General features: G+C 48.9%; 1 protein-coding gene across 3 annotated transcripts in view; it reads right to left on the reverse strand.

The window, feature by feature from the left end:
* Positions 1–12,840, reverse strand: part of LOC138827201 (long-chain-fatty-acid--CoA ligase 6) — a 61,912-nt gene that overhangs the window by 34,401 nt on the left and 14,671 nt on the right. For all 3 annotated transcript variants that reach the window (XM_070022710.1, XM_070022709.1, XM_070022707.1), the window contains exons 2-8: positions 8,896–9,116; positions 5,021–5,135; positions 4,278–4,342; positions 3,929–4,030; positions 3,336–3,435; positions 2,669–2,847; positions 1,559–1,591 (exon numbers count right to left, since the gene is read on the reverse strand). In XM_070022710.1, coding sequence (XP_069878811.1) covers positions 1,559–1,591; positions 2,669–2,847; positions 3,336–3,435; positions 3,929–4,030; positions 4,278–4,342; positions 5,021–5,135; positions 8,896–9,116 — 815 coding nt within the window. The remainder of the gene's footprint in view (positions 1–1,558; positions 1,592–2,668; positions 2,848–3,335; positions 3,436–3,928; positions 4,031–4,277; positions 4,343–5,020; positions 5,136–8,895; positions 9,117–12,840) is intronic.

The raw sequence follows: 12,840 nt of genomic DNA on the forward strand, positions 1-12,840 counted from the left end.
GAAAGGGGAAAGCTGGGTGCTGGAGGCTCATACCTGTAATCCTAGCAACTCAGGAGGCTGAGATACAAGGACCACAGTTCAAAGTCAGTCCTGGCAGGGAAGTCCATGAGACTCTTATCTCCAACTAACTACCAAAAAGCCTGGAGTGGAGCTGTGGCTCAAGTGGTAGAGCACTAACTTTGAGCTCAGGGAGAGTGCTCAGGCCATGAGTTCAAGCTCCAGAACTGGCACACAAAAAAAAAAAGAAAGAAAAGAAAAGGGGGAAAGAGGTGGAGCGTACAGACAGGTTCCACAAGCCTGACACATTCCTGTTGCTTTGCCCTCCTCCAGTCTGAGCTGAATTCTCAGGATGAGGTTGGGCTACAAAGGCCATATCCAGGTTTCTACTGAAGACCTTACCTATCTAATAAGTATGGTTCACAGTTGATTATTTTCTCCCAAACATTTGAGGTTAGTCTCAGGAACATATGTGGCTCAGTAATTGAGTCCATTGCATCCCCAAGACGATTGTATCCTGGTACTGGGCACATGGCTCTTGCTTGGGTTACCAGGAAGAAGCCCACATAGTTGGTCTGAACAGAGAGGACAGTTTCTCAAAAGAGATGACACACGAGGTGAGTTGAAAAGATGAACAAAATTTCTTCAGATTAAGTTAGGGAGGGGAGTGAGCCTATGATTCCTCTCTGGGAGAGGAATAAGCCCGTGCATAGGCACAGAGGTGGAGAAGAGGAGACATGCTGGAAGTCAGAGGGCAGTTCTCTGTGGCTGAAGCCTTGCATATGTGAGTAGACAAATACATAAGGGTATAAAGGAGACCCTGAGAAGAAGGGCTGAGATCTACTCAGCCTATTAGTGAGGAAGCTCAGCAGGGAGGGTGAAGCTTAGAAGGGAAGGAGAGTTGGCAGAACACCTGGAGGCCAGAGGCCTTGTTAGAAACTAGAACCACCTTCATGGTCCAACCCAAGGGACAGCTATGACTCAACTCCAGCCACTATATGTGAGGCCGGCACACAGGAAAGTTTGCAGCCCGACGAGGAACAAAAATTTAGATGCCACAGACCAGTAGGCCCAGGCATCCATTTCTGGTTCTGTTGTTGCTTCTTCCCAGACCATACTCTCTGGGGAATTTACTACATTTGAGGAGATAAAAATAAGACTTCCCAGAAGTGGCACTGTGACTCAAAGTGGTAGAGTGCTAGGCTTGAGCTAAAGAGCTCAGAATAGTACCCAGGAACTAAGTTCAAGCCCCATGACTGACAAAAAAAAAAAAAAAAAAAAAAGACTTTCCTAAGAAAAAGTTACTAGAGAACCAAAGGTAGCCTGGAATGGCTACTGCTTTGTCTCTCTCCCAACATCTGACTCCCGTTCCAGGTCCTTTCCAGGGCACTCAGCCCATAGAAGTTCTGGGCAACTAAACAGACATTCCTGAGTCGAGCACAGAGGGCTCACTAACAAGGAGGTGCTTGTCTGGTCTCTCTCCTGAGCTCTGTGAACAGCAAGGGCCTCTGGTCCTACTCATCATCTTGCTCAACAAAGGTCTATTAGAAGATCAGCTTACCACAGGAGCTTGGCGATTCTCTTGGCCACAATCCTAAAAGAAGAACATACTTTTTTGAAAAAAAAAAAAAAAAAAAAAAGCTCAAAGTTCTCATCAATTGAACATTAAACAGCACAGTAGGTCTTACTCTTGTACTAACCCACAAGTTCAGGACACCTTACCTATATAGACATGGCAAATATCATCTGAGTGGCACTGCTTAGTCAAGGTCAGAAAGAGAGAGAGAGACAGAGAGAGAGAGAGAAGAAGAGAGAGAGATGAGGGAGAAGAGAAAGGGAAGAAGGAAGGAGGGAGGTAGGCCCTCATTTTATATAGGGAGCCTGGAGGCCCAGAGAGAGGCCAGATGTACACATGCCAATGAGTTTTGGACATGCTGGGCTGAGAACAGGCACAGGGGAGTGGCTTGTGATCTAAGTGTCTATGAGCATTCAGTGCCAAGGGACAGGCAAGGGAGGCCTGTACAGGTGTGTCTGTGTAAGCTGCGAAGGGGTGCCATTGCACAGGTATTATGGGTACAGTGAGGAGGGGACAGGTAGGCATGAGAATAACTGCTGGGCACAAGTACCCAAGTTCAGTAGAGCATAATTACTGTGGGCCAGCTGCTACTGAGCAGGGACTGAGACCCTAGAGGCCAGGATGCCCTGTACTGCCCTAACAGGCCACAAGCTTCCACCAACCTGTTGTCTTCAGGGAGGTCAAGAACAGCACAATCACTTCTGCTGGCTGCTGGGGAGCTGGGTCCTATTAGTTGGGTCTCATTAATAAGAACCTTTCCAAGATTCTTGGAACTCATGGCTACAGTACTTAGACACAAATAGGCTCCAAAGGCTGTGGGAATGACATCCAGGTTGGTACTACTGTCCACCTGCTTGTGCTTGATGCTATTAGAGGTGCCAGTCAGAGCTTTCTATTAAAGGATGGCTGGATGCACCAACTCCAGGCCTTTCTTCAATGCCTCCTTCTGCCATTCCCCCCCCCCCCCCCCACGGACAAAGCCTGCCTTGTCCTGACACAGATACATGCTGATCCACGGCAGGAGAGGGGCAAATAACCAGCAGCTCTAACTCAGTCAGCTATGGCCCAGCAAACAGCCTGGACATGGACTCTTACCTCCATAGACTGCATGGACTTGATGACCACCCCACTCTTCTGCCCCCTCTCTCTCAGGGCTTCATCGAATGGCTCCATGAGGATGATCAGGTTGAGCCCTGGAGTCTCCTTCCTCTCCACATGCTCTAGCAGAAGCACTGCCTTCTGTGGCTTATCCACAATCACGGTGCAAATGCCCGCTGCAGGACCATCAAGGAAGAGTCGGGCTGTGACTTTTGATCAGCATGGGCTAGGCAGCCACACCGTGGACCGTGTGTGCCACAGCATGTACGTAGAAAAACATGTCAGGCAGGCTTTGGGGGTCATGTGTTGTATGCTCAGGCCTGTGTCATGGAACTAAGGGCAGAAGGCCAGGGAAACTCCTGCAGTGGATGCCTCTGCTTTGCTTCAGGCTTGGGTCTGTCATCCGAGGTCTGTCTAGAGTGTTTAACACCACCAACAAGGATGCCTTAGAATGTCACAGCCTGTTGGAGGTTTGTACAGAGGTTTTTTGGTATCCCAGCCCTATGGAAGGAATCCCCAGGTGATACCTAAATAGAGTTGCCTAAATCTCACTGTATGCCTTTAGTGTTTTCTGAGCTCAGAAATGAAGTGCTTTCTCTGACATTCAGCTCAGAGGCAGGTAGGACTGGTTGTCAGTGTCAGAAGGGAGGGCAGTGGGGCTTACCAGTATTGATGATATAGCGGATAGCCCCAGGGCCCAGGGTGTCATAGAGTGGGACCACCACCATGGAATACGTGTAGCAGGCAAGCTCTGCAATGATCCACTATGGAAACAAAAGGTCAGCGGGGGGGGGGGGGGAAGGAGATAAGAAAAAGAACTGTACTGCCCCATAGGTCCAGAGAGACCACAGTCCCTACTTTAGACCCTATCCCTGAATCTCTACACTAAAGCAAGGATTCTATAAGACAAATGAGTTGCTCCTGCTCATCCACAGCCTTCAGACTGCACTTGCCCTATGGAATTCTCTAACTCCTGGATGTCAGGTCCAAACAGTGCCAGAAGCACTTCTAGGCCCTGTGTGGCTTGAAGGACAGCTGTTTATTGGACTGGGTACAATATGGATGGATGTTGGATGAAGTGTCTAATGCTGATGCAGAGCAGAGCTGGGGGTGAGGGAAAAGGGGGTGCTATATGGCCCTTGAGTTTCCTTTTTTTCCCCTCTTGTCCCAGACCCTACAAAGGGTGGGAAGACTGTTTTGTGTACCCAACCCTTACTCCATAGATAGCTCTTAAAACCACTCAAGACAGGTTCTTACCTCTGGCCGATTTTGTGCAAAAACACCAATAAACTGATCTGTTTGTGCTTTACAGTTGTGCTGGAGAAGTCCAGAACCCAGAAATTCGGCCCTGTTGGCCACCTATGCACAGATGTGGGGAGAGATGAGAGGAAAACAGGCTCTCAGCACAGGAGAGTTCTATAGGTCTGACAGACCTCCCTGCCTCCCTACCCAGGTAAGCTGAATCCCCCAAGGCCGCTGCCAGGTGTTGGCCTGTCTAGGCCAGAAAAATTACAAATGACCCTCTGAAGCCCATCCGAGTGTCCACAGGCTCTTACCTGCGAGTGCCAGGTATGCCTGGGTGGACAGGGTGGTCTCTATCACTTACCTCCTGGTAGGATAGCCACTGGTAAGGCTGCTTGGGCTTCCTGAAGCCAAGGCAGGGCCCATTCCCTGCAGAGAGACAAGCAGGACTTGTGCCAGGGAGGAAGACTGGAAGCTATGCCACCTGCTCCTGCCTCTCAGGCACCTGGATGGACATCCTGTACTGGGTGTGACCATGTGCCCAGTAGCATCCCCCTAGATGCCTGCCTCACCTGCTTGTAGCCCAAGGTCTAAAGCAGGCGACAAGACATGATATGACATCTCCCCAGGGATTAGGCAGTCTTAGGAAGGGGACTGATACAGTGCCCAGTATGACTTGTGTGACAGCTTTTACTACTGCAGACCCAAAAGGACACAAGACACTCGGGGATCACCAGATTAAGGTGGCAATCTGCCTGGGACCACCTCCCTTCACCTTAAAACATACTGCATGGCATGTCAGGGGCTCAGGTTCGAGCCAAGGCAGTCAGTGGCCTGACAGCTCACGAAGGTCTGTTCATGGAGGCAGGGAGTATAGGCTTTGAAACCTGGTAGGTTCAAGAATTGAAGCAAAGCCAAGATTAGCCCTGCACCACACAAGGAAGCTGTTTCTTTGACTGCTGGGAAGAGGTCCAGGAGTGGTTCCTTTCTGCTGACCTGAGCACTGCGCACATGTCCTGTGCCTGACGCCTTGCTGCATACCTACTACACCCTTGTACCTGCCTGATGTCTGCCATAGCCCCTTCACACCTCCACAGTCCTGCTCACCTGAGATGCTAAGCCCACGGTGGAACACTTGGTACATGGTCCTGGCGTCATCATAGTAGTGGGTAAGCAACTGAGAGCTACCCCAGATCACAGATCGCCGGGCTCCACCACTGTCCTACAAGCCAAACACAGCCAGAGAAACTGTCTGAGTCAGGAATGGATGTTAGGAATAGGACCCCTGGATGCTCTCCTGGTCTACCCAGTCGGGGCTGAGATGTATTCTGTGTACACTCACACACATGGCCTGTGAACACCTAAACAAGGAGTCACTCTATCCGTATCCACCTAAAAATTGGCTAATGCACACAGGCAGGCCTGGCATCCCTGTAGATCACACCCACATACATCCAACACACACAAAATTCACACAAAAATCAGGTCAGCCTATACTGATTGTCCAGAATTTTCCATAAATCTTCCTGCCCACCCATACAGTAGAATTGGGAGCATTTGTTGGATTCAGCTATCTCTTGCCAAGGTAACTCCTACCTGTCACCTACTGATCTACCCCATCTACCTCTAGGTTATGAAATCATGTGAGTGGAGTCTTTAGCTTAGAAGTCTGCCATCCATCACTGACACACTGAATCGGTTGATGACTATGCTGAAGGTACTTTCCTTTCCCAGAAACAGAAGCCCAGGAGGCTGTGAAGGGAGAATAGGCTGGATTATTTCCAATGGGAGCAGGTAGGGCAATGTGAGCCTGGGCCCTCAAAAGAGCTAATCAATCAATCAATCAATCAATCAATCAATCAATCAAAGCAATAACCAACCCAGGGTTGGAGGTGTGGCTCAGCTGGCAGTGTCAGCCAGTGAGTGGAAGCATCAGTTAACAAGTGTGAGTCCTGGCTTAAACAACAACAAAAAAGGTGTGTGTGGGGAGGTGCGGGGGGAGTGCAGAATCCAGAGTGGGAAATAGCAAACAAACTCTACTCCGAGGCAAGGGAAGGAACTTAGTTTCTTCTCCTACCTCTTCTTCCACTTCAAACCTGCTATCTCTCCCTGGGCTTCCCAAACTCAGAACTCTCTTGTATCACAGCTCTGCCTGTTCTCTGAGTTCCATTTAAGCAGCCCTGGGCTGGCCCAGAGCCTACCACTTCTTGGAACATTGAGTCTGAGGAAATATTGTTTGCACTACACAGCAAACAGCCAAACTCAAAACCACAAGCAGCTCTTCACTGTTTTGGAGTGGAAAGTTCTGTTTGGCTAGTACTTTCTGGGCATAAGTCCGGAGAACAAGACTAGGAAGCTGGAAGTATATACAAATCACATCTAGTTAGCACCTAGGTGACAGAACATAGTGAAAGACAGGGACATAGGAGACTGGAGGACACACATGTAGTTTTATTGGAGATAAGAGTCTCACAGACTTTTCTGCCCGGGCTGGCTTTGAACCGTGATCCTCAAATCTCAGCCCCCTTAGTAGCTAGGATTACAGGCATGAGCCACTGGGTCCTGGCTCTGTGAATAAACCACCAAAAAACCAGAAGTGGTGCTGTGGCTCAAATTGATAGGGAGCACTAGCTTTGAGCAAAAAGAATTCAGGGACAGATTGCAGGCCCTGAGTTCAAGCTCCATGACTGACCAAAAAAACCAAACCAAAACAAAATGAAACATGCTATCCACCCTGTGGGCTCTGTGGCTTCTCCAGGTGAACAGTAATTTTTTTTTTCCAGGGCTGAGGACTGAACCCAGGTCCTTGCTTGTGCCGGGTGGGCACCCTTCCGCTGGACTAAAGCCCCAGCCCCGTGAACAGTAATTATTATCTTAACCAAAACACTATTCTTATCATACCAGATCCTTACCACACCTTAGGAAATAACTGCTCTTTCGATGACCTATTTAAAAACCAAAAACATTGAGACTCAGAAGGTTAAGAAACTGCCAAGCCGGGCGCTGGTGGCTCACGCCTGTAATCCTAGCTACTCAGGAGGCTGAGATCTGAGGATCGCGGTTCAAAGCCAGCCCGGGCAGGAGAGACTGTGAGACTCCTATCTCCAATAAACCACCAGAAAAAAACGGAAGTGGCGCTGTAGCTCAAGTGGTAGAGCGCTTCCCTTGAGCTGAAGAGCTGAGGGACAGCGCCCAGGCCCAGAGTTCAAGCCCCACGACCGACAAAAAAAAAAAAAAAAAAGAAAAAAGAAACTGCCAAAAACCACACAGCTCACAAAGGTATACTAGGCTCCAAGCCCAGGACTGCTGGTCCTCAAAGGCCACTTTATTCATCATCACTCTGTCCTTCTCCTCTGCCTATCACCAACACAAGTCACCATCTCCCCACCCCAAAACAAAAATCAAAACTGGGTTTTATCCATACTTGTGCCTCTCTACACATCAGTCCTATCGAAAGGATACTCTTGAGATCCAAACCCCTATTTGGCCTGTACCTTCCTTACCAGCAAAACACTGCCCTGTTTATGATCACCAAGATGTACTAAAAACCAAGGGTTGGGCATGTGGCTTAGTGGAAGTGCTTGCCTAGCATGCATGAAGCCCTGGGTTCGATTCCTCAGTACCACATAAACACGAAAAAAATCAGAAGTGGTGCTGTGGCTCACTTGCTTGAGTGCTGGCCTTGAGCAAAAGAAAGCTTCAGGACAGTGAGTTCAAGCCTCAGGACTGGCAAAAAAAAAAAGAGCAAAGTCAAGATGCACAAGAATGTATATATGTCATGATAACATTTTTTCTTTTTTCTTTTCTTTTTTGTCAGTTGTGGGGCTTGAGCTCTGGGCTTGGGCGCTGTCCCTCAGTTCTTCAGCATAAGGCGAGCATTCTACCGCTTGAGACATAACACCACTTCCAGTTTTCTAGTGGTTTACTGGAGCTAAGAGTCTCATGGACTTTCCTGCCTGGAGTTGGCTTCGAACCTATTCCTCAGATCTCAGCTTCCTGAGTAGCTAGGATTACAGACGTGAGCCACCGGTGCCAGGCTCATGATAACATTTAAAGCTCATGACAGAACCACAAACCGAACTGGGAAACCAGTATGAGAAGCAGAAGCTTCTGGTTCTTTAGTTTCTAATGGACTGTGTGAATATATTATCAATGTGAATAGGATGAAAATTTAGAGGAAAAAGTAAAAAAAAAAAAATTAAAGGCAAAAATTTTTTCTTTCTTTCTTTTTTTTTTTGGGGGGGGGTGGTCCGGTCGTGGGGCCTGAACTCTGGGCCTGGGCGCTGTCCCACAGCTCTTCAGCTCAAGGCTAGCGCTCTACCACTTGAGCCACAAACGCTACTTCCAGCTTTTTTTTTCCTGCTTATGTGGTGCTGAGGAATCAAACTCAGGGCCTCATGCATGCAAGGTAATCGCTCTACCACTGAGCCACCTTCCCAGCCCCAACAAAAATTATTTCTATAAGCTTAATAAAGAAGCAGCTCTTACTGGTCCTTTAAATGTACCTGAAACACTCTCATCTGCTGAGCCACGGAATCTTCTTGTGAATTTCAGTGCTCTGCAGGCAGAGCCTTCAGATGGGCTCAGCTTTGGGTCCCTGCACCAACCAGGACTGGAACACACAGTACTTTGCTAAGTCCTTTCACTTTGGGCCTTGGTGTCTTTCTTGGTATCTTTAGGAGGAAATTTACTTGGCAGCCTGAGAACCTGCTTAGCCTACTGAGACAACAATAGGCCAACGCACCTTACCCAAGAAGCACACATCCCCGAGGCCCAGTGCAAGGTCAAGGACAGTTCCTGGGAGAGGCCGAGGAGTCTCTGGTGGGAGACCCTGCCCAAAGCTGCTACAGAACTTGTTGGCTGGCAGAATTCTCTGGGCCACTTGAGGTCAAACAAACCGTGTGTTTGGCTTCTTTCTACCTTCAAGATGCCCACTGTCAGCCAACTAATTGGTAGAGCCTGACTCCTCCCACTTTGCTTACCTCCACCTCCTCTGATTGCATCTGGAGGTCGCATGGTGGTTGCAAGGCCTTTGGACGGTGAGCGAGCCAGTAGGCGAGGACGGCAGCCAGCGCACCCATACTCACGAGGGTGGTGGCTGAGAGGCTGCGGAAGAACTGGCCCAAGTCATCCAGCTCGGGCAGCCGCAATATCTTCAGGATCTCCTGGGTCTGCATCTTCTCCAGAAGTGAGAGGATAAGCTCTGTAGGAGACAAGACGCAGATGAGGCAGGATCCCCAGTGGGCAGAGTGGCGAGGCCATGGCCCAACACAATGAGGGGCAGTCAGACCTAGGCTAGTTGGGATGTTCAGTCTCCTGGGGCAACATAGCATACACCCAAATGGGTGAGAGTCCAGGGCCTCAGCTCTCGTCTGTGACCATGGGCCGTGCTTACATTTGGGCTGATGGGTGCTTCCATATTTTTCAGGGGCAAGTTCTGCTCTGGCAGCTTTGGACATAGTGTCTCTTGGGAGCCTGTTCTGTCCTCCTTGGGCTCTTCAGAGGTAGCAGAGGGAAACAGAGCAAGATACCAAGGCCCAGAGAGAAAGGGCTTTAGCAAAGTACTGTGTGCACCAAGCACCTCTTGCCATGTTGCAGACAGTGGCCAGGGTTCATCATCACTTACTGCTGCTGCTGCCCCAATTGGGTATGGTGGGCTTCTCAGGGAGACACAGGAGATACCCCTGGCTAGACAGTGACAAGACTTCTGGTGACTAATTTCCATTCCTGAAGGTCGTAAGGAGCTCCCATGTCCTCCAGTTAGCCACTAAGTAAAGAAGTATCAAGAGAGTAGAGGTACATAGCCAACCAGGTTCAGGGCTCTGCATGTTGTCTAGGACCGAGGAAGGTACCCAGGGTGGGTCAGGAGTCAATGCTGGCATCCATACAGGACCCTTTTGTTTTGCTACCTAGGAAGATGTGAAGTAGAAGCTTCAAGGCATGGCAGGGTGGGCTCCAGGTTGCTTCATAGTACCCACAGTCTCCCTCCCTATGGGTCCTCTGCCCTTGGAGGCAGTCATTGTTTCTTCTTGGGAAACAAAAAGAAATGCAACAGTGGCCACTCTGCAGTCACTGGACAGAAGCCAAACAACTGCTTGACCCCTGAGGGAGGAGAGATCTGCTGAAATTCCAATAAATGGTATTTGTGCTAAACTGTAACATTACCACACGGGCAATGAGGTCAATGATGTGCAAAGTCACTGCAGAGAAAAAGAGAGAGACAAAGAGGAGGGAGGGATGGAGGGAAGAAGAGAGAGACAGAAAGGGAGAAATGGAAGAGGACTTCATTTTAAGTCCCTTCTGCATCATTTATCAGCTGGGCACAGTTGGACACATTCCATGTTTTCAAACCTCCACCTCCCCAATTTTAAATGGGCACAGTACCACATGGGCACAAAAAGTTCCTCATACTGCATCTGATAGGATCCTAGTCCCACCCAATGGGACTGCCCAGTCTAGGAAAACAGAGAGAAGGTCAGAGGCAGGCCTGGCCCAGGCTGGTCCAAACACTGGGCAAGAAGCAGTTGGGCCCAGGCTATAGCCCCATGGGAGCTCAGGCTTTACAGATGCACCTAACGTTGTCTGAATAGCTTACCAAGGCCCCACAGATGTGGGTACTCTTGGGGAGCAGTCAAAGTGAGTTCTCTAGTGCTGCTGGTTCATACCTGTAATCCTACCTACTCAGGAAGCTGAGAGCTGAGGTTCACAGTTCAAAGCCAGCCTAGGCAGGAAAGCTGGTAAGACTCTCATCTCTAATAAATCACCTAAAAGCTGTAAGTGCAGATGTGGCCCAAGTGGTAGAGTGGTACCCTTGGGCAAAAAAACTCAGGTCATGAGTTTAAGCTGGGAGACTGGCATCAAAAAAAAAAAAAAAAAGGAAAAAAAAAAAAAAAAGAAAGAAAGTGAGCTCCAACTAGGAAGGCATCCTTCCTGAGCTGCTGGGCTAGAAGCCTTCTTAAATGGGGCACACCCACAGGAGCACCCCACTCCATCAATCAAATTAAGGTTTGTTTTGTTTTTGTTTTTATTTTTTTGCCAGTCCTGGGACTTGAACTCAGGGCCTGGGAACTATCCCTGAGCTTCTTTTGCTCTAGGTTATCATTCTACCACTTCGGCCACAACACCCCTTCTGACTTTTTTTCTGTTTATGTGATACTGAAGAATTAAGCCCAGGGCTTCATGCATGCTAGGCAAGCACTCTACCACTAAGCCACATTCCCAGCCCCTCAAATTAAGGTTTTATATAATCAAATCAGAGGCCCTGCTATGAACTACATGGAATCCACCTCTTTAGGGAGGGTTCTAGGCAGATGACCAGCTGGCCTTCTTGGGACACTTCTTGGGAAAACCAGGTTGAAGCCAGGATTTTTCAAATAAATGATTTAGTGGAAAATTTAGGCATGCTCACCAGCTCTTAGCATGGACTCTTAGTTGGCTGATCTTTCCTTTGACAAAATGAATTGACTCAATGGGTTGAAAAACCAAGGCCCAAGAAAAACCAAGGCCCAGCACCAGCTACATGGTGCAAAATGTTTTAAGACAGAACCTGGAAGACTATCTCATGGCCACAAATGCCTGGCCCTTGGCAGTCGCTCAGAAACTCTAAGCTGCAGCAGAAAGTGAGTATCTGTGGCAGTGGATAATAATAAAAGTTGTTATAGATCATATCCCAGATTGGCCATATGTCTATCCATCCACCTACCTACCCACACATCCATTCATCAGATAGACCCTTGTGTGGTCTCTGCTCTTGCCTAACTCAATGCTGGGTCTGCTGTTGGAATGGTGGACATGAGGAAACAGGTCGTGCTTTACAATGTGGTCTAGGCTTTGATCAGGGAGCCAGAGGGAATACCTGTCTTACGTAGAATGAATCAGAGTAGGCTTCAGGCAGGAAGTGGCACTGATATTAAGACTGAAGGACCAAGAGGAAAGGGTTTCTCTCAGGCAGAGGGAAATAAATATGCGAAGGCTGGAGTTGAAAGAGTTCATGGAGCACTCAGGAACTGAATATTCTGTCCAGATAAGAAAAGTCTTAGATCCATGAAATGCTGTACAAAGGTCAGCAGCCTAAGTCTGTGATGCTGGCCTCTGGGACAGGCTGAGCTTCATAGTACAATCTTCCATGGAGGCAAAGCAGGCCTTGTCTAAACTTCCTGCTGCCTGGAAAGCCTTTTGCTACACCTGGCACCGTTTGATCCTCAGAACAGCTCTTATGTGTTCACTTCTGGAAGTGGAACATGGGGATTCTCTCTCTTCAGTGAACAGACACATGACAAGCCACACAATCAGAACTCAAGCTGAAAGTCACTCCTTTGTGTGGTTCATCCACCCCCAGCCAACGCTGGAGCCTCGCCTGCCACCCATTCTCTCTTTCACGATGCTGCTAAAACCACCACAACAAAAAAGAAAAACCTAGAGCCAAGTGCAGGTAGCTCATGCCTGTCATACTAGCTATCAGGAGGCCAAAATCTGAGGATTGTGGTTTGAAGCCAGCCCAGGCAGGAAAGTCTGTGAGACTCTTATCTCCAAAATACTCAGGAAGAGCCAAAGTGGCACTGTGGCTCAAGTGCTAGAGTGTTACCCTTGAGCACAGAGGGGCTCAGGGACAGCACACAGGCCCCAAGTTCAAGCCCCACAACTGGCAAAAAGAAAAGATAAAGAAAAAAGAAAAACCTGGCTTCAGTATGCTCAGAAGAACCTTGGCCCAGGGTCCTGAGATGTGCAGGGCCACCAGAGCTTGAATGTTGAGTCGGGTAGGGGGGTCCATCATATCTTGCTTGCCCTGTGTACACCATGGGTGGGCTCCCTCCTGGCTGTCATCAAGAATTTGCTGTCTTTTCCTGGCTGCATCTTCCTCCCATTTGGGATGCTGGAAGGCAGTGGGTGAGAGACGTGGCTGTCTCCTCCTCCTCAGGTGAGGAATC

This window comes from Dipodomys merriami, unplaced genomic scaffold, assembly GCF_024711535.1.
Source record: "Dipodomys merriami isolate MVZ:Mamm:240054 unplaced genomic scaffold, mDipMer1.0.p SCAF_151, whole genome shotgun sequence".
NCBI lineage: Eukaryota > Metazoa > Chordata > Mammalia > Rodentia > Heteromyidae > Dipodomys > Dipodomys merriami.